The following is a 22,100-nucleotide window of genomic DNA, read 5'->3' as shown; positions in this document are numbered from 1 at the left end:
GTATGTGACTGGCCCAAGGTCACCCAGCTGGTTTTCATGACTAGAACTCACAGTTTTCCAGTTTCTAGCCTGGTGCTTTAACCACTAGACCAAATTGGGTTTTGATAAATATTTGGTTCATTTATGGGGTTCTTTGCTAATAAAGTATTTAATGAATGAGGTTCTTTGCTAATAAAATATGTTCTTTATATAAATTATGAAGTTCTAGATCCATTTTTCCTAGATTCCGATCTTGCCAACTCTTTGAGGTAACCCAGACAGGAAACCAAATACTAAAACTACCTAATACTTACTATAATCGTAAGATTATAGTATAAGGCGCTTGCAAGTCTGAAAGAATTTACCTCCTTCCCTGATTTTACTTTCCATAGAATTAGGGAGAGCCCCTTCTGAGATGCTTACTTTACCCCCTTTCATGAGGACTTCACAGAAAATAATTACAGAAAATAATGAGAATTTACTATAGATATGTTCATGTGTATATGCAAATAATTAAAGTTAATTTTTGAGACTGAGATAGCTAATTATTTTTCTCTAAGCCACTGAAATAACCTTTACTCTCCTTTTTCAAGACATAATTTTCAGAAGGGGAAAGAAAAACACCTCCTTTTCTGCAGTTTCTGAAAATCCTCCAAAAGTTCATGTACAGTGATGTTGCACTGTAATTTCTAATGTGAAAAAAAGGAATCTGAGATCTCATTAACTATATTGTTAAATACAGAAAGAGCCGTTGTATTAATTGCACTGGATTAAAATTTCATTAAATCAATCAAATGTAGCTTTTTTGTCTTTGCTCTGCCTACTTTGCCTTGACTCTACATTCAGAGTTCTTAGTGCCAAAAAAGTTGTACAGCTACATTCTGCAGCCAGTAGGCATCACTTCCTTGCAACAAATAGTTATATCCTTTGAACTTCACTGGTATACCTGGCTTCTGCTTTTTGGATAGTTTATAAAAGGTGTCAAAATGAATTCTAATCTCCCATTACATGTGCTAATACATCTATGGGAATTTGAGGAAGCAAAATGTTAGATTAGGTAACATGCACTAAATATAAATAACACTTTAAGTCACGCTAAATTAAGCAAAGCTTTCTTCTCGATACCTTCCCACCTTCCTCCCTACTTATTAAGCATGAGATTATGCAAGCATCCAAAGCTGCAACAATCACTGAGAATCTATTCTGGCCAGGAAGGAAATGTCAGCCGTACCCTGTTACAGTCCTCCAGGAAACTGGGGATGTCACTGTCTGTTGGCTGGAAGCTAATGAGATCCGAGTGACCTTCCTCTTCCATCAACAAAATCCCCTCCGCATCTTCTCGGGACACTGAGGACAGAGAAGACAACAATGTGAAAACAGAAGACTGCTCTAGCAGCTCTTCATGAATCTCTCATATCGGGCATTCCCTCCCCAACATTTCCTCACAAGGCACTGTGACAGCCCAGAAGTGCAAATTCTGATTTTCTGTGTTACATCAGCTGACAAATCCCACTCAACATTCCTAAAATAAAAGGCGTCTTAAATAACTCATCTTAAGTCAGTGTCAAAAGCATGATCTCATATTCACCCAACTTTTAACAACATCTAATGGTTGCTAAAGGAGTATATCAAGTAGAAAAGATTCCAGATGGATGGTTGGTAGCATTCTGTAGTGAAAAGACAGGTAGCCGTATAGGGAATGTTTGCTTTATATCTCTATTTTGGATGGGATCCATGGACTTGGGCAAGAGGTGGCACGTTTGGGAGGAGTGCTGGTTCAACAAGGGGGGAAGTAGCAGGCAGTAATATCTCAGTGATGATGGGCAAAGGAAGATATAGTAGAAGACAGAGGGCAGATTACCCTTGGGAAGGTGAGAGTCTGGATGGGGAACAACAGACTTCTTTGGTTTGTGGCTCTTTGGTTTGTGGCTCTTTGGTTCTAGGATTGCATCGTCTTTGGTACCAGATGGTGTTGTTGCACTGCCCAATTGGACTATTGCAATATGCTCTACATGCGGTCACCTTTGAAAATTACCCGGAAACTTCAGCTAGTACAAAAGGTGCCAGCAGTTATGTGTATTTCTGTTACAGGGCACATTACACCTCTGCTGCATGAGCTGCTGTCAACCCTCTGGCTGATCTGGCTGAAGCCATTTCCACACTGGAGCGAGGGATAGGGAGGGGGGATTAGATAGCTGGGGTTACATAGTCAAAATAAAATGCTTTCTCTTGGGAACCAAGGACGTTCTCACACCTGGCCGGAGAAAGGAGGAATGATGTCACCAGACCAGCGTACACTGCCTTGATTGATCCATGTGACTGACTGTTTGGGATTGAGGGAAATCTTTCCGTTTTAATTACGTGAAAACCAAGGGGCCCCTCAGAGATGGTTTTCACCAGATATGTGCCAATATGATATTTCCAATAAAGCTATTCTTTAAGGAATCCACCTGCCTCAGAGTTTTTGCTTGAGATAGATCTATGGATTGTTCCACTGGATCCAACAGAATGGGTATGTTCCAGGTTCCATCATCTAGGGAGCTACATTTGACTACTCTAAGCAGTAGTGGGGGGGGGGGGGGGGAGTTCCTGCTGTGGTATCCACATAGTGGAGTATTAACCCAGATAACTGAGATCCAACATACAATGAAGAGCAAATCTGACAAAATGTTGGCCACAGTCTTTAATAAAGAGTATACTGTGGCAATAAGAGCAGAAAGACACAATTGTATTTCTGCACTTATTGCTTCCATGGATTGCCATCTAGTAGCCCTGTTTAAGATGACTTGGTCCCTCCAAGGGATGGATGGGTCAAAAGAAGGACCACTGTGAGAACCTTTGACAAATTTGTCATATAAAAATACCATAATCACTATAAGCTGAATTTCAGCTATACAGGTGATAGCAATAGCACTTAGACTTATATACAGCTTCACGTGCTTTTACAGCCCTCAGCTACACAGGTGAAGGTAAATAGCTGGAAGCATGATCTGGTGTGGCTGTTTGGGAACAGGTTGAGTCTTTTGGTCTCAAGGAAGGGAACTGGATTATCAAAGCTGAGAATGTAGTGGCTTACTCATGGATTCATATACCTCCCTGTTAGTCAAGACTTCCCAAGAGATAACTGTGGCTAGGTTCAAGTGGTGAATGCAACCTTGTTTGACGGGGCCATTCTTCTGTGCTTAAGGAGGAGATGCCCCACTAACTCCTCAAGAAGCCTTCAGTGGATCCAACAGTTCTGCTGAATTTTTGATCTGTTTCTGTCCTTCTTGGGAAAGGTTGTTGAGAAAGTGTTTGGACTGCAGCTTCAAAGATCTCTGGAAGAAACTGATTACCTGGATCTCTTCCAGTCAGCTTTCAGATTTTGGCCCAATCCCATAACGGTATTGACTATACTTATGGAGGATGGTGAAGGTAAAGATTGCTTTCTAGATCCAAAGATTTTCCATCCTTGGTTCTGAATGAATTGTGCTGCCCCAGACAAGTGTGCAGTTTGAGGGCACTCCTACACTCATGACTTCTGTTTGAAGATATGTGGCAGCCATGACTGAAATCCATTTTATGTACCATTCCAGGATCTGGAAGCCCTATCAACAGTCACTCCTATCTATTCCCTTTTTTGCCTTCATTACTGCAACATGCTCTACACAGAGCTGTCTTTGGATCTTCTAGAAGCTACAGCTAATTCAGAATGGAGCAGGAGAGGTTAATTATGAATGCACCTTTGGCAACCACTGTAAAACACCTGGGAAATTCCCATTTCCAATGATACTAAAGCTAGAGGTTAGGATTAGGGTCAGGTTAGATCTCTTTGGAGCCCTAGTCAAGAACTGATCTCAGGAATAGATTCTTAGAGGTTCTCCAAGGAAAGGGACAGTTATAGCTTTTTGTTCAGACTTCTTCTTGGATCATATAAAATACATGTGAAACTCCTATTGTCAAAGGAAATTGGGGTTAGTCTTAGTCTTAGGGTTAGGTCTCGTTGTCAGGCAAAACCTCAGCATGACTCACCTCAGTATGACCATGACATTATTACTTTGTGAGTTGCATTGGTTATCAGTTGGCTTCCAGGTAGAATTCAAGGTTATTGTCCCAAAGGTGCTTTTCCAAAAGACAATTGGGTTTTCTTGGTTGTTTTTTTTTTCTTTGAAAGCATTGTGCTTCTCACCCAAAAAGCTTCTTCAGTTCTTCTTGCCTTTTGGAAAAGCCCCTTTGGTGCAATCACGATCCGGATGATTGAAGACCTCATAGACAATTCAAGATTATTACTTTTAAACTACTTCAAGGCCCATATAGATGGTGCTTGTGATTAAACAGTGGGGCCCTCTAATCCACTTGACTTGTCTTTTCAGTCCTTAGACACTTATGGTATTGAGGAATTAAGAAAGGTAAAGTGGGGCTGTCCGATAGAGCAACATTCGGTCAGCAAGAGCACATTAGAAATTGCTTCAACAAATCAGACACCTTTGTCATAGCCAAAGTTCTGCTCACGCTCTGCAAACCCTGCCAAGGTATTTTCGCTCACCTTGAGGAAGGTCCTCATGCAAGGAGCCTGCATGGCTGGGACTGGAGGGAGGGATTTCAGAACCAGGCACATCTCCATTGGGCGTTAAAGATATATGGCAGTTCCAGCCAGTCTCAAGACCCATCTTCTCCGCAAACACCTGTAAAAAAATATTTATTCATTAAATTTATATGCTGGGCAAAAATGGAAGGCAAGAGAGAAAATTAAATCAAAGCATTGATTTGGGCCTACAATCTAGATTCAATTTCAAGATCACATCTTACAAGATATTCAACTGTGTATTTTGATCAAAACCTTTCTGGTTATTCTGATTAAAAAGTCATCAATAGTATATTAAAAACTATCCATATTCTAAAAATGTATACATATTTCCAAATGCTGTTTGGCTCTACTATAGCAGGAGAACTATTTTTGGAGCAGAATGAATATATTCCCATTTGGGACGCACAAGCCAATCTAGATTGACTATGTCAAATTTACTATTATAGTAATATATATTAAAATAAGTCTAATGCGCATTTAGTGAGATTCTTTCTTAATATACATCTTCCTGATAACAACATACTTTGGGAAAAATTTATTATGATCACAAACCGAAGAACATTCCATTACTAAATTATTAATTGGGGTATTTGTAGGAAAGAGAAGAGGGAGGAGAAAGTATCACAATTTAAAAGAGATTAGCTACCACAAAACCCATAAATGCTAAAAGACAATAAACATATCAAAAGAAGAAGAAGAAAAAGTTAACTTTAGTTCAGGATCTGTCCAAGGATGAAGAGGACCACTGTGTCCTTGACATGGCTGCTAAAGGAAGAATGCATGCTAAAAATGATGCAAAGGAATAGCTTACCTTACTCTTCAGCTCATCTTCCAGGGAGAAATAGACAAAACGAATGCAAGCATTAACTAGTCCTTCAATGAGGCGGACGACATCCGATCGGGCCTGATACTGGGAGGAGACCATGCCCATGAAGATCTGGCCACTCAAAGCCTGGATACAGTCCTCTTTTTCCATCACTTCCCCGATCCCTTCTTTGGGCATGTGAACAAGAGCAAATGCACAGAAAGCAGATACGCCATGGAGACATGGGCAGCCAAGGTGGAATGCAGGGACAGGGACAGACATCCACCAGAGAACATGCAGGACATCCATTTAAAGGATCAAGAAGGAAGTATGATCAGTCATGGCCAAAAGACCCCAGCACAACACATACGCATGTATCCAGTGAAAGAGGGACACAGAAAGGAAGAAAAAAAAATGCTCATCAGTTATTAAAAAATCAGTAACAGAAAAGTTATGTGCAAAGTGATTAAGAGAACACTCAAATCCCAGAACATTTTAAAAAGCTAGGGGGAAGGTTTGGATGACCAATATCTTCTTAGCAAACATCCACATCAGCAGAAAGTAAGGAAATTGACTTGGAAGAGACCACTGCTATTCTGCTTCTCCTGCCTTATGCTAACTGGGATGTCTAAATTAGTTCTTTACAATCAGCTAAAAGAAGATGCTGGAGGATCTTGCCAAGCTAAAGGAGCAAGACTGATGCGGGCTCAAATTAAACATTTTTCCGATGATAGGGCAAGCTTGTCCAAACATCAAGGTTTTTTTCCCCTTCTCAGTGCTTTTTCATGTATATATATATATATTTATTTATCAGCACAAATACAACACACACACACACACACATATATTTCTTACTCTGTATTAGCTTTTATCTTTTTTTTTTAATTTCAATAAAATATTATTAAAAAAGCAAACATCAAAAGTTTAGGTAAGCAGAATTCTTTCACATTTGCCAGATCAGATGGTGACCAGGAAAGGACCCTGAACCATGAAAAAAAAATGAATCCAAAGGTAATGAGATCTTTGTGCAATTACAGTGCCTTCTATAAGAAATAAACTTTATTTAAACAGAGAATTCTCAATGAGACAATATATTTTGCAGCACAAGCAATTTTGTGTTCACTATAACAGCACCTTAACTGGCATTTTGTAAAATAACATTGTAATTGAAGGTGACAATAATCTGACCCTGTATTTTTAAATTTCATTATTCCCCCCCCCCAAAAAAAATACTATTTTCCTCCCTGCAACATCTTTTAAAAGCTATGGTGAATCTATTTCAGCTTCTGTTTCTGCAGGAAATCTCAACTACGATGGTGAAGCACGTACCATCTGAGCTCCAGCTATTTCGGCAGCTGCTCTGCTTGATAGGTATGGTCCCTGGAAGATCACAAGAGGTGAAGATGGCATTTTGTCCAGGGACCTGCACCAGTTCTATGCATTTGCCATTCAGGAGGGAAGACAAGGCACAATGCATGGGCTTGTAGGAGAAGGCAGAACAATAACCCGAAAGGCAGGCACGCTGGTAGAAATCCAGCACTTTCTTCCTGAGAAAATAGAAGACAAAAGCAATTAGAAACAATTTCACACTAAATTACTGTTGCTGTTGTTGTTAGTTGTTGCATAACAAACCCATGTGTTAACATGAGCAATAGCTGAAATACTGAATTTCCTTGAAAAATATTATTTCAGATTCATCCCTTCAATAGTTCTGGAGAGGTCAGGGAGATTAAAACAGCTTAGTGAAGAATGAAAATATAGGGAGGCTGTCAGTCTGCTGGAAAGGAGAATAGAAAAGGATGGTAGTGGTAAAAATTGGAATGGAGCATCCTGGGAAAGCTGCAGTAATTCATGAGGGGTTAGGTTGAGTGAGCTCCCATTACTTGTCCCAGCTTCTGCCAACCTAGCTGTTCAAAAGCACATAAAAATGCAAGTAGAAGAAATAGGAACCACCTTTCGTGGGAAGATAACAGCATTCTATGGGCCTTCGGGGTTTAGTCATGCTGGCCACATGACCACGGAGACGTTTTCGGACAGCACTGGCTCTTCAGCTTTGAAACGGAGATGAGCACTGCCCCCTAGAGTCGGGAACGACTGGCACATATGTCCGAGGGGAACCTTTACCTTTGCTGCCCCATAGCGCTTTAAAGCACTCTCCGGGCAGTTTCCAGTGTTGAAACATTATTTGCATATTGCCCCCAACAATCTGGGTCTTCATTTTATTGACCACAGAAGGATGGAAGTCTGAGTCAACCAACCTTGATTCCAATAAGGATCGAACTCCAGGCTTTGAGAAGATTACCTGCAATACTGTTCTGTCATGAAGACACTAATGTTGAATTTTAACTATCCTTGCCTCTATTTTATTTTTTTATATTCAGTTTTTATTTCTTAACATTTTATTTGAACTCCACCAAGAGTTCTTCTGTGAGGGAGATGGCATCTAAATAAATATATTTTCCTCAGTAGGGAAATTGAGCTCTGGAAGCAGGATCCGATTGATGCCATTAGCACTCTTCAGACTGAAGGAAAAATCCCTGGCACAAAACATTCATCCTGAGAAGCCATTGCTCCAGCAATCTGTATTACAAAGCCAGTGTCCCTTAAGAGGCCTAAAGAGGCATAAAGAGCAGTCTGTCTACCTGTCAGAACCAGAAAGCGGGTAGATATCCGAGCCATCCCAGAAATCTGTACAGGCCTCCAGGATGATATCAGCAGTCCCATGGGAAAGCATCTGCTCTGTGCCTAGGAGAGAAAATTGGACCTCTATAGCAAGCCTGAAGGTGGCTTGCAGGCAGGCTCATTTATTTTACAGCTTCCACATCACTCACAAGCATCTTCTTGCACTGAACAAAAGGAGAAAATGGTGATGACCGAACAGAGCAGGCCCTAAAAATAACCCACTGCCTGTCATCAAATTATCACAGGAGATCACCACCTGTCAGGAGCCACAGCTGGGCAACCCCAGCTTTCCTGGACAATTATGTTTTGTTTTCTTATGTCAATTAGAGTCATATTAGTGCAACTGACAAAGTACCCATCATTTTTTCCACACTCAGGGACTTATGCAAGGTCTACAATAAAAAGCACACCTCATCTATAAGCAACATTTCTTTGAGGCGAACCTCTAACCTATTCAGTGCCAAATACAGGACACCTATATAGCAAAAAATGGCTGCCCCCAGGGATCGATTGTCATCTCTCACCTGTCCTATCTCTTTCCAACATTGGGTCTCAAAGCAGGGCAAAGCTTTGTATTAGAAATATATACATACACCTGAATAATATTTGCATTAGGTAAGTATAAAGAACTGTTATAGTTTACTGTTAAAATGATTTGTTAAAGCACTTTTTATTAATTAAAAAGCAATAAATATTAATAAAGGAAAACAGGACAAAGATGTCCTCTTTTCTTAACACATTGGTGTGTCGAAAATGAATTTCTTCTGCTTCTATATAAGGAAGATTTGTTTAATTGGAAATCCTGTTGTTTCCTGTCTTCCTCCAGAAACCAACCATTCCCCTCATGGGCCCTTTAGATGCAACCAGACTACAATACTTAGTCAACACAGCTCTGCTGGCAGGAAATTCTGGGTTTGCTGTCCTAATACAGCTGCACTGTGCCAAGAAGTTAGAGAACTATCTCTTGGTAATCCTGGAAGGCAACCAAAATGCGTTGTTAACAACTATTTCTAATACAGTTGTTAAGTCCAACTAGCTTTTAAGCATTAAAATAATTGTAATAAAAATCAATTCTGCTTTCCAAACCTATTTAGCGTTTTACAGAGCTTACATACCTTCAGGGCAAGTGTGGAATATATACTCAATTCTTTAAAATAAAAGACAATGGGAATTAACAGAGATTAAATTGAAGTGTGATACTTGGGAAAATCCTAATATTCTAGTTCTCAGATGGAATTAGACCCAAGACCCAAAGTTGTATTTTAAAGCATCAATCAAGAAAAGTTAGTTAATCTTCATTTTGGAAAACCTTCTGTGATGTCAGTGGAATAGCAACGTTTCTTCCCCCTGGCATTTTACTATATATTCAAGTGCATGTCTTAAATCTTGGAATTAGCTACAGGGGCTGCTTGTCAAATTGAAATCCCAGAGGCTGGACACAGCAGCGATCAGTCTCACAATCTTACTGGTTGTGGTGTCTCTCACAAAAAGGCTGATCATGTGACTCAAAGGCGGCCTCCTCTTGGTGATGAAGGAGAGCTTCCCAAGCATCACTTCTTTCACCATCTCATCAGAAGGCAGGCGGTAAAGGGCCATGTAGTTCTCCTGCTTGAAAAGCTCTTTGGCACCAGGTGTAAACCCTAGGAATGAAAACCATCAATAAAAAAGGAGGACACTACAAGGAAAGATTACCCAGATCACACAAAATATGCAGCAGCTCTTCTCATTCACGCACCATTTCCCTTCTGGCCAGCACCATCCTCCAGATAGCACCTCCTGCTGAATTTTCTGTCCTGCTATTTTGCAATCCAAAACAAAACATTGGGTGCCAAAACAGACACACGACCATGTAAAATTGCCCTTAAAATCAGAGATTGGGATCAAGGGATGATTCTGTGGGTGACTGATCTTGTCCCGGAGACCTACAATTAACTGAATTTGCAGCATTCTAAAAGTCTTTCTTAAAATATGGTAACTATACAAATGAGAGTAGCATATGATTGTCAGACATGGGCAAGGTGTATTACCCATTTCTGATATGGGTGAATGTTGAAGGCTTAAACCAATTAGGGGAAACGGAAAAATTTATAGGAGGCCCTAATCCTCTTTTGCACAGCCATTTCGGCTATCTCTTGATTAAAACAAAGAAGTTAGAAATCAGACAGTTTACCTCTGCATGATTCATTTAACAACTGCAGTGATTTGCTTAACCACTGTGGCAAAAAGCTCATAAAATCGGGCAAAACTCACTTAACAACATAAATTTTGGGTTCAGTTGTGATTGTAAGCCAAAGACTACCTATAAACACTATTGTCTTTTGGAATTTAACAAGCCAAACCAAGTGGCACTTTCTCCCTATATGTGTTATCAGAATGTTAACACATTAAGAAATCAAATGAAAATATGTTAGGTTTGTTTTTCAGGCTACAGAGCCTCTTATAATTAAAAAAAATCCCCAAACTGTTGAACAAGAAGCAAAGTTGTATTGATAGAAATAGATAAGATTTGTTTAAATGGATTTTTTTAAATCCACCCTTAGTCTCTCACGGAAACCATCAAGATTTGATGGAATCTACTTTTTATGAAACTGAACTCTCTAAGTTTCAAAATTCCTACCTTAAGAGAATTAAGAAAGAGATGTTATGTCTCAGTTGTCCAGCATCTCCTGCACTAATGTCCATGACTATGGACATTTCTGCTAACAAGGGAGCTGTGCACTTTGAGACTTCTTCTTAAAAACAGGGTAATATTTTATCACCTGCTCCCGGGGGGGAGGGGCTGCTACGGGTTCAGCAGAACCCGTAGCCAACGTTATGGCCTGTTCAGAGAACCTCCAAATCCCACCCCTGGTTGGCCCCGCCCACCACACCCGGCTCCATCCCTGCCACCCCATCCCACCCCACCAAAGATGTTTTGGATGCGACGTAAGTGCAGGGGCAAGCAGAATCTCAGGAAGGGGGGAAAACAGGCCTCCCAGAAGGCCTCTGGAGCCCGGGGGAGGCAGTTTTCGCCCTCCCAGAGGCTCGAAGAAAGCCTCTGGAGCCGAGGGAAGACGAAAAGGGTCCCCCCGCCATTGTGCAGGAGGCCGACTAGGCCACGCCCACGGCCACCCAGCAACTGAGCAGAGAAGTCGTTGCTGAAATTTTTGAAGCCCACCCTTGCCTGCCCCATACCTATTAGTCTAGCAAGTTCACAGAGCCCCCACGGTATGTGTACTGGCAAGACAGCATGATGTGTCTCTTGCAAGGCGAGGTTACACAAGTGGTCAGAGAAGCGGCAGAGGGGTTCCGTCACACTTGCGTTGCACAGGTTGAGCAGCACGTTCAGGCCCAGGGGCTTCAGAGAGGTTAAGTGCATTTGCCAGTTGGAATCATCAAACTGGATGCAGGAAGGATTCTGCTGGTCTTGAGACAGGCTAAGCATTTCCAAATGGTAATCGCAGACAAAGTCTTCAGCCTCGCAGGCTAGTCCGTCAATGTCACTTTCCACCTGGGCCCGTAATAAAGATAGGCTTGGTCAATTCTAACAGGATTTTTAAAAAACAGATATCTCACCTGAGTCTCTCGGGAATAGGGTGGCATACAAATTAAATAAAACCTAAACCTAAACCTAAACACCTGAAATCAATATGGCTACAGTGATAGAGAAAATGCCCATATCACATGTGGGTAAGTGGGGCAACTTTATGATCTGAGGACGTCAACTCTCAGATTTCCTGAGCCAACCAGCTGACTCAGGAATTCTGGGAATGGAAGTCCACAGGTCGTAACGTTGCCATAGTTACCCACCCCTGCCTTATAAATATTCATCTGTTAGCCTAAAGTTTCTAATAGGCGATTACACATGCCCATTAAGGCTCTTCCATTTCGTTATTGAGGTCCCAGAATAATATTATTACTTTTTCATATTAGAAAGCAAGATTCAGATTTAGAGAAAACAATCAAAAGGATTGGATGATAGTAAAAATTACAGGCAAAAACATTGAAACTAAAATTTGAAGGGTCACTTGAACTCTCTTTTCAGTTTGCATGGTTTTTAGACTTGGACAATTCTCCAGAGAACTGCTGGTGTCATAAGTCTCTGGAGAATAAAGGCAGGACATAAAGTCAAAAGACATATGAGAAACAGCCTCAAGAGCCTGAAGAAATCTGTCTCTAATTGGATTTTAAAGAAAAAACAACAAATGGCAGATAGCTTTGTTTAACAAACTGAACAAACCAGTTCCTATTTGATTTCTCAGCTGTTTACTGGTCACGGCTGAGTAGCAACTGTGAAAATAATAGGACATGTAAGAGTAGCTGTACTCTCCTCCTCAGGTCTATGAAGCTGAACATGAAAGTATTGCTTCCATGTGTTAAGCTTTAAATTTTATGTTTTTTCTATAGGAGGGAAAAATTAAACGGAATCCTGGAACTGCAGTCTATATATTACATAAGAAACCTAAACTGGGAGTCACGTGGCTGAAGTTAACCAAAATGACCCCCCATTACAAATGAAATGGTTATGCAAACATGAATCAGAAGCACTTCAAATTCCATGCAAGCAAAGCATTTCTCTATGCCTTCAGGCTTCTAAACAGGCAGGGAAAAAATCCTGTTTCTTGAATGGATCCTCCAGAGATGCCGAAAAAGGAGGTAGTTGTTGTAACGATTGCAGACTGAGGCATTTCTGAATAATTTTTGAAGTATGCACAACCCAAGTAAACAGTTTCCTGAAACCTTTTTAAAGATGCTCACCATATTCTTTCGGATTTTTAAAACCTCTTCTAAAATGGGATTTCCCAAATATTTTCCAGGTCTTTTCTTTATCGTCTATAACACACCCCAGTCTCAGATCCCAAAGCCCTCACAATCTATTGTCTGGTAACTTTATGATGGAAATCCTCACTAATACAAGTAATGTTAACACAGAGTAAGGAGGGCAGTACTCATATTCCTTTGGATCAATGTGTTTTTTAAGTTGGAAACTTTAACTTGTGTTAATTTTGAGAAAATGATACATCCGCACATTGATTTGAAACCTGAAATACTCTTATTGGGAATATTACCAGGAACTCATAGCAAAGAAAACGTAAATTTGATTATTCATGTATTAACTGCAGCTAATTGTATTGCACAAAACCGGTAAAGTGAAAAGATTCATACAGATGAGAAGGTGATTAGGAAAATATTAGAATGTACAGAAATGAATAGGTTAACACTTGCAATTAAAGAAAAGGAACAAATTGAATACTATATTATATGGGAACTATTCTACTGAAGGCTAGAGAATAAATATGAAAGTTAGAAATAAAAGTAGATTAGTGAAGTAAAGAAAATATATCACAATAATTAAATAAGTTAAGATGAGGATTGTTACAGTATTAGATGTGTTATGTATATTAAGTTAAGAGTAGATAAATAATGATATGACTGTAAATTTTAATTGTTATTGCATAAGACATTTGTACCCAGATGACACACTGTTTAATGGAAGAAGAATTGTTTGTATTAAAATAAAATAAAATATTTTAGTAAAAAAAAAAGATGTGCAAGTTTCAACTCCCAGAATTCCCCAGCCAGGTATGAAAATCACTGCTCTACGTTGGCATGGTCTACCGCATGAAATGAAGAAAATGGGCAGAAGTGACCCGTCCTTCATTACCTGAATTGTCTCCTCCTCTCCTCCTTCGATGTCTTTGCTGAAGCTCACATTAGATCCCGAAGGGTGCTTGCTGCGGCATGCTGGTTTCTTGTGAATCTGAGTATCAGAAGACTTAAGAGTATTGCTGGTGGACCACTCAGCCCTGTCTTGCTCATTGCTGATGCGAATCACATCCGACAAGGGCCCTGAGAGCAAAGCATCCCTTTCATGAGGCTGTAATACAGCATAAGTAAAAGAGGTAAGCAGAAAACCCCTGCAAGAAGAAACAAGGACTATCGTAGATATTTATGGATAAGCTGAGTATAGGTAGTCCTTGAAATATGACCAAAATTGAGCCCCAAATTTATGTTGCTAAGTGAGACATTTATTAAGTGAATTTTGCTCCATTTTATGATCTTTCTTGCCACAGTCACTAAGTGAATCATTATAATCAGAGGTGGTATTCAGCCAGCTCGGACTAGTTCGCCTGAACCAGTAATGGAAATCACAAGTGGGCCTGTCCATCTGCCCCAGCTCCATGCCCTTCTATTTGGGCACGTTTTCAAGCTGCGTGCATACGTGCAACCCACATGCGCAGCACATGCGCAGAAGACCAAGCGCATGTGCGTGTGGGGCGCGCGCTCACATTTGCGAACCGGTAGGGAAAGTAAGTGAATGCCACCCAATTACAATTGTTAAGTTAGTAACACAGTTATTAAGTGAATTTGACTTCCCCATTGATTTTGCTTGTCAGGTCGCAAAAAGGATCACATGATTCTGAAACATAGCAACTGTTACAAATATGAATCCATTGCCAAGCATCCCAATTTTTATCACGTGACTGGGAGGATGCTGCAATGGTTGTAAATTTGAAAAACGGACACTTTTTTCACTGCTGTTGTAACTTCGAACACCCACTAAATGAACTGTTGTAAGTCAAGTCAAGGACTACTTGTATTTTAGGTGTCAAAAATTATCTTTGGCTTATCTGAATAAAGAACATAGTTACCGTATTTATCGGCGTATAACACGCAGTTTTAAAACTAAAATTGCAAGCTTAAACCCTGCCTGCGTGTTATACGCCGATACTCCGGGTGGCAGAAGCCCGGGACCCAGTCAAATTCGCTGCGCAAGGTGAAACGGCCGGCAGCAGCCCTGCTCTCCTGCTGCGGCTTCTGTTTCAATAGGGAAGAAAACTTCCTTTCGCTTCCCGGGCTTCTGCCGCCCGGCAGAAGCCCCGGGACCCAGTCAAATTCGGGAAGCGAAAGGAAGTTTTCTTCCCTACTGAAACAGAAGCCGCAGCAGGAGAGCGAGGCTGCTGCCGGCCGTTTCACTTTGCGCAGCGAATTTGACTGGGTCCCGGGCTTCTGCCACTCGGCAGAAGCCCCGGGACCCAGTCAAATTCGCTGCGCAAGGTGAAACGGCTGGCAGCAGCCTCGCTCTCCTGCGGCCAGCGTCCGTTTCAGTCGCTTCCCTTGTCCGTCTTGATTGCTGGAAGCAGTAACAAACGGCGCGTCCGCTCCGCATCGCCCTGACAACCACCCCAGCCGGCGGCTGCCAGGCCTCGCTGGAGTCAATTGCAAAGCTGCGTTCAGCGCTTTGAGGACCTGAGGCATCTTGGGAAATGTAGTTCCCTATCAGAAAGAATGGAGTAGCTGCGAATTTGTAACAACATAATATAACTTGGTGCTTCGCAGGTTACGAAAATCTCGTTTGATTTGCACACTGTTTTTTAAAAGTTAGATAAAGAAATTATGCTGTGAAAGCGACTAGATAGCCCCCTCCCCTTCCTGTGTGTGAGAAAGGGAAGGAGAGGAAGGAAGGAGGGAGGGGGGAGGAAAAGAAGAAGGGAGGGGGGGAGAAGATGGAAGGAGAAAAGATGGATGGAAGGAGAAAGAATGGAAGGAGAAGGAGGAAGATGGAAGAAGAAAGGAAGAAAAAGAAGAAGGGAGGGAGAAGGAAGGAGGTAGGAAGAAAAGGGGAAGAGAGGGAAAGAGCAGAAAGACAAAGAGGATGAAGTTGATAGGCAAGAGGAAGGGGGAAGGAAGGGAAAAAAGAGGGAGAGAGTGAAGATGAGGAAGAGGTTTTTGGTTTTCCAAAAAGCAGTGATTCTGATTAAGTTTTTTTGCTCAAAGAGGTGTTTTTTCATTTCATATTTGCCTTTTAAGAGGAGTTAATGTTATAATTCATGTTCTAATGTTATAAATTTTAATCCAACATTAAGTTCCGAGCTTCCAAGTCATTTATTTTTAATGAAAAAAATTTTTACTCAAATTTTTGTGTTAAAATGGGGGGTGCGTGTTATACGCCGGTGCGTGTTATACGCCGATAAATACGGTATATCTCATTGTTATTATTTGACTTTTGTTAACAAAGAATGATTAATGAAGCATTTGGATAAGAGATGAGCTATGAGAAGAGAGTTTATGTTGCATTTAGAGATAGCAATAAGCTGTCAAAATTGTTTTCACTTTTTGGGATGAAGGGGAAAGTTATTTTTTCTTCTCCTTTTTTCTTTTTTACACTTTTTTCTTTTGTATTTTGCTATTTGGGTTTTACTCTTCTTATGATCCTTATTAAACTTTAAGGATTAGGATTGAAAAAAATTCAGGTTTCACTTATCTGAGGATGGGGTAACCTGCAGATATATATGGTCATAGTTTTTTTAAAGTACTTCTATTTCCTATATATATGCATATATAACCCCATCCACAGATAAGCAGACCGTCACATTTTTAACCAAAATACCATGAAAAATGCAGGATTGAATTATCCACAGGTTATCTTTTCACGTTTTTTTGACTAAAATGTTCAAAAGTTGGATTATTCCCAGGAGGGGTTATACATGAGGGTACATGGAATATTACTTTAAAATCTCATGTCAAAAGAATGCTCATTTCATAATTCTTCAAAATAAAATTCCTGTTCAAATTCATGATCAGTCTTCAGAAAAAATAAATATTATTAAGAAAATAATTTTTAATTCTTATTCCACCTGCAAAGAATATGCTTTTGGGTTTTGGTGGACTATAATCATACTCAAAAACCAAAATAAATGTCTGATAAATTTAATTAATCTTTAAATCTTGAATTCTCGCCTACTTCTTAGGTTGAATTTGGCAAAGGTAGGAATATAACATCATTGCTAAATACATGAATAGGAATTTATCTTTTATACATTTGAGCTTTGTACAGAAACACAGACCTAATATATACCATGTTTCCCCAAAAATAAGACAAGGTCTTGTTTTCTTTTGACCCCCAAAATAAGCACTTGGCCTTATTTTCAGGGAGCATGTTATTTTTGAGGTGTAAGAGGCGGCAAGCATGGTCACCTCATGGCTGCTACCATGTTGCAATATTTTCAGGGAGGGATTATTTTCAGGGGAGGGCTTATTTGAGCACATGCACTCAAAAGCCCAATTGGGCTTATTATCCAGGGAGGTCTTATTTTCAGGGAAACAGGGTATATTCCATAAAATAAGTTCTACCTCTCAACACCTTATACTGTGTTTATTCTATTAGTCTTCAAAGATACTATAATAATATTGGTTTCAGATTTCCTTAAATAATCTAGATTGCTCATGTAGACTAGCTGGATGAGAGAATAAGTTTCCTAAGGTATTGTATTGCTATAATTTAACTGCAGAATTTGAGCATGCATTTGCAGTGTTTAACTGGCACTACCTTGCAAATGAAACAAAGGTCAGGAAGACCAAGACACAGCTCAGAGCACCCTGACAGAGTATCCTTTATGAACCCATCCCTCACCTCTTCATCCATCTCTGGGTGGCAGAAGGAGCATGTGGAGAGTTCGTCCGTCAGATCTTCATGGCTGCTGTGAGGAGGTTCCACCTTGCCACTAAAGAACAAAACCGTCTCTGGACTGGGGTTAGGCCAGGACAGAATTCCTTGCTTATCCACACAGCAGAGCACCTAAAAACAAGCCCAAGACACCTGACAAAACCCCAGAGATATACAATAAACTATTGGGCAAGGCTATGTCTGAATCAGTGAGCCAGACACAATGTTCCATCGTTTAAACCCAAGACAAAAGGCCATTTCCAAATAATCTTCCATCTCTTGAGACTTTTTTTTAATATGCTTGAATGCAGAAATACTTTCCCCATATGTGCAGATGCCATAAAACACTATAAAGCAAAGTAAGGAGATGACAAGGCACAGTCCTAGCTCAGTGAGAGATCAGCTAAGGCCAAAAAGAATGACAATTGGCAGCATGTGGTGTCCTTTATAACTCTTCGCCATCTTCTATCACATTTCAGATTTTGGACAGGAGTGAAGACTCCTGTGAAAAATAGGTGGAAAGTAAAGCCCAAGAATAGATTCTTAATAAATTAAAATGTTAATGTTCTAAAAGCTGAAAAGGACAAGGGCATGCCTACTGCTCATCTGTAGTTTATTGATTTAAAACTAGACACCACAGCTTTATCATTTTCTTTTTCTACATAGAGGAGACTACTGTCAGTCCAGCCAAGATAAAGAGCTTGCCAATCAGTAGCAACTTGATATCTTGGGTCCTCATCCTAAAATCAATCTGACCACATTTCTGAACCATTATCTCATCAATATCTAGCTAACAGACTCAGATAGCAATAGCAATAGCAGTAGACTTATATACCGCTTCATAGGCCTTTCAGGCCTCTCTAAGCGGTTTACAGAGAGTCAGCATATTGCCCCCAACAATCTGGGTCCTCATTTTACCCACCTCGGAAGGATGGAAGGCTGAGTCAACCCTGAGCCGGTGAGATTTGAACCGCTGACCTGCTGATCTAGCAGTAGCCTGCAGTGCTGCATTTAACCACTGCGCCACCTTGGCTGAGATAGATTTTAGAAGAAATCTAGAGATAGATTTTAGAAGAACTGTTTGCAGCCATAAAGGAAACTAGCCAATGAGATAAAGGGCAGGGAATTCTATGCTCCTTTTTGCAACTCTTCTTGCAATCAGACTTACTGTGACAGATCCCAGACTGTGAAGCAGACTAGAGGTGAAGGTGAGAGTGGGTGATTTGCCCTTCAGAACTTGCAGGAAGTGGCTCCAGATACACCGTAACATTTCCTACCAAAAAAGCCACAACAATTAGTCAGCTAAATGAGGAAGAATGGCAAGTTCAAAGACACTTCACATAGGAACATGGTTATTTCCAGAAAGACAGGATTGGTAACAAGTGACAGTTTAACATTTCCACGGAAACTAAGTATAGCAGCCTGTGAATAAATCAGATCTCTAGTGCATGACAAAGCTAATAGGGAATGTCAGACTTCAAATATGTACAGGAAGTAGGATGATTCAGAGGGGGGGGGTTCTGTCTTTCTTTCCTTCTGTTCTTTCTTTCTGTTATTATATTTCTTGTTTTATTTTGTACTGTGACAAATACAGCTGTAAAAAATTGAATTTTGACAAACATGTATCTAAAAAAAATCAGTGTTGGCAGAATTCTGAATTTCACCTTAGATTCAGCTTTGTAGAACAATTCTGAGAGGATTGTTCAATCTGGGATATTTAAAAAAACATAGATACATATCCTCTATTATGTTAAATTTTGTTAAAGTATGTGGGAAACAGATTCTGGACAAACAGGTTTTCAGTCTAGTGCAGTGGGATTCGTATGGCTACAATTATGGCTAGGATTCCATTGTTCATCTATACATGGCTAGAATACCATTTTGAACTGCAGAATTGGAAGAGACTATTTAGCCCATTAAGTTCAACCTATGCTCCATGCAGGAATCCAAACTTGAGCATCCACAAGAGAGGGATATGCAGCCTCCGCATGAAGACACCAAGTAAACAGGAGTCCATTATCTCCCTTGCTTCCACTGTCAAACTGCCCTTATTATTAAATAGTTTTTTCCCCCCTAAAATTCAATTTGAATCCATCTTCCTGTAATCTGAAACCATTGTTTGATGCCCACAACTTTGGAACAATAGGTATCAGGTTTTGACCTTCTTCTCTTATTCAGCTATTTGAAAGTGCTGTCATATGTCTTCCTCAGTCATTTTTTTCTCAAGGCTAAATATGCAGTTTCTTTAGTCTATCTTCATGTGACACAAAAAAATGGAAGAAACATTTAGTTAAGTTAGCTACATTTCTTTAAAAAAAACCTCAACGTGGGAAAATAAATGTTCTCTCTCTCCCTCCCTCCCTTCCTCTCCCTCTCTACAGTATTGTTTCAAAGTACAAAGGTTTGCTCCAAAGCACTAAAAAAGTAGACACCAGTTCATCATCACCCACCTGAATTGATACCACAGAAAATTTGCCCACTAATACTACCATTTCTTATACAATCATTACTGAATGCAATCGGTAATCCACATTGCTTCTTAATTTAGATAGAAGAAAGCAACAAGTTGCACCGATGAACTATTTCTTGCTTTGGTAAAACTGTGGCTTTTGTAGATAATGGTAAAGCATATTCTCTTTTCTCAGTTTAGATGGCCTTATGATGCAACCTGAACATCTAAGAAAGAACAATTAAAGACGTTGAAGTAATGAGTGATAGGGGTGTGAATCCCATTAATCAGATTATAACATACAGACTACCTGGATAAACTTTGAAATTCTACCACCCATTTGTTCCATCTAATCTCACAGAAATACCCAGTTTCTCATATTTAACTTTTCTAAATCTGATTCTGACACACAGATATAGAGTATGCAGCCTGAAATTCTTAGGATGCTTTTTTCCAGTCCCTTGGACCATCTGTCGGTTATTTTCACTCAGCTAGACAAGCAATGTGAATTATGTGCTTCCTTAAAATAAACTTTTGAAAAATTCCACAGGCTTAATTCAAATGCCCTTTTGTTCTCAAAAAAAATCAGACAAAACTGACATTCACTATAGGAAAGAGCATATAGAAAAGGTGTGCAGTAAGCGTGCAGACGGTCACAGTATAGCAAAATGAAAGTGCCCACAAGCCAAAGATACAGAAAATAAGAAGAAGAGGCCAAGCATTTTGTAACAAGGAAGGATGGACTGCACAGAAGAACACAGAACAGGATGCAAGACTGTTCAATAAAATAGTACCTGGGAAGATACCACCTCTGTGTAGCTACTGAGTGTGTCTTCTGAGAACTTAGCCAGCTGCAGCAAAAAAATAAAATAAAATTGGTTACTATCAAGATATTTGGAAGGGATGCATGAAGAAAATCCTTCTGAAAATACTTGTCACCACTAGGATACATGAATGAAAGGGGATCTCTGTAGGCTAAGCTCTACATGAAAAGTAAGCTGCCTCAGATATTCCTTTACAAATTGAAAAAAAAACACAGCCCAAAAGAACCGAGTCTCCATTTTGACCATGGAAAGATATTGAGGGACACAGAAACTTAATCTTGGACTAATATTAAAATTTTAAATGAGCTTTTGGTTAAAAGCAAACACATTCCTAAATTAAAAATGAGCCAAAGGTAATCAAGGTGGAACGCAAGGAGCAGCATCAAGTAGAAAGTGGTTCAGAAGAAGACTTTAAGAGGAAACCAGTCAGGAAAGTTAAAGGCAAAATTAAAGAGACAGGGAGAAGAAGCAGAAACATGCAGGCTGGGAGAACAAAGAGTCTAATTCCAACCCCAAGACAAAGGGAAAGAATGGAAAGGAAAAGAGCTATATAAACCAAGAGGACAGAAGCATGTAATTGTGCTAGATGATTTTGGTGGTAAAGTGCTACAAGAGACAGTACTAACTCTAAGCCAAAGCAGAAGTGGCAAAGACCCAATTAAGCTTACAGATGATACAAGTCTACATTTGGGATGGAAGCATATTGCCCAAAGAGCCAACATTTCTGGACTCTGGAATGGAGAAGGGAAACACGGAGAATACAAGCACTGAAGCAAACAATGGAGACGCTGGAGAAAGGAAGAGGAAAATAACGACACCAAGCTTCACATGCCTACAGCAAGCAAGCAGAGATGGAAGCAGAAGGAATGGAAGAGGCAGAACAAGATTGAATAGGAGAAGCAGAAAAAAGCAGGAATGATATACATCGATCGACAGTAGAACCTACACAATCAAGAAAAAAATATTATTCCTGTTATTGCTAAACCCCCATAAGTTCTGCAATTCTAAAAACGTATATAATATCTAGTTATTCATTAGAGAGGTTAAACAATTCAGAATCAAAAAAACGGTGCAAGCTAAAATGGAAACTTACCAACTACGTTCTACAGAAGTCTGAAAATAAAACAATTGAGAATTGCAACCAGCAAATGGTCTATCAGATCCTCTGAACAATTCCCATTTTGTTCATGCTCAAAGCCCAAATCAGTTTCAGTTTTGCCCCTTTATCCCTTTAACCGCTCCCTCAGGAACATCTCCAATTCCGAAGAATGATAAAGAAAAGGCAGGGAAAGGGAAAGGGAAAGAAGGAGTATAGGAGCGCCCTCTCTCAATATTAAGAGATTTGAGAATTCCCATTCCTTTTTTTT

At 40.0% G+C, this 22,100-nt stretch overlaps 1 protein-coding gene across 5 annotated transcripts in view; it reads right to left on the bottom strand.

The window, feature by feature from the left end:
• TMEM94 (transmembrane protein 94) overlaps positions 1-22,100 on the bottom strand; it is a 117,726-nt gene that overhangs the window by 15,512 nt on the left and 80,114 nt on the right. For all 5 annotated transcript variants that reach the window (XM_032209432.1, XM_032209433.1, XM_032209430.1 and 2 more), the window contains 11 exons: positions 20,704-20,760; positions 18,629-18,733; positions 17,428-17,592; positions 13,678-13,890; positions 11,208-11,523; positions 9,500-9,673; positions 7,994-8,096; positions 6,681-6,898; positions 5,358-5,539; positions 4,505-4,643; positions 1,211-1,326 (listed from right to left, as the gene is read on the bottom strand). In XM_032209432.1, coding sequence (XP_032065323.1) covers positions 1,211-1,326; positions 4,505-4,643; positions 5,358-5,539; positions 6,681-6,898; positions 7,994-8,096; positions 9,500-9,673; positions 11,208-11,523; positions 13,678-13,890; positions 17,428-17,592; positions 18,629-18,733; positions 20,704-20,760 — 1,788 coding nt within the window. The remainder of the gene's footprint in view (positions 1-1,210; positions 1,327-4,504; positions 4,644-5,357; positions 5,540-6,680; positions 6,899-7,993; positions 8,097-9,499; positions 9,674-11,207; positions 11,524-13,677; positions 13,891-17,427; positions 17,593-18,628; positions 18,734-20,703; positions 20,761-22,100) is intronic.

Source organism: Thamnophis elegans, chromosome 2 (assembly GCF_009769535.1).
Source record: "Thamnophis elegans isolate rThaEle1 chromosome 2, rThaEle1.pri, whole genome shotgun sequence".
NCBI classification, from domain to species: domain Eukaryota; kingdom Metazoa; phylum Chordata; class Lepidosauria; order Squamata; family Colubridae; genus Thamnophis; species Thamnophis elegans.
The sequence above is the reverse complement of the archived record's forward strand: the minus strand, read 5'-3'. Positions and strand labels throughout refer to the sequence as shown.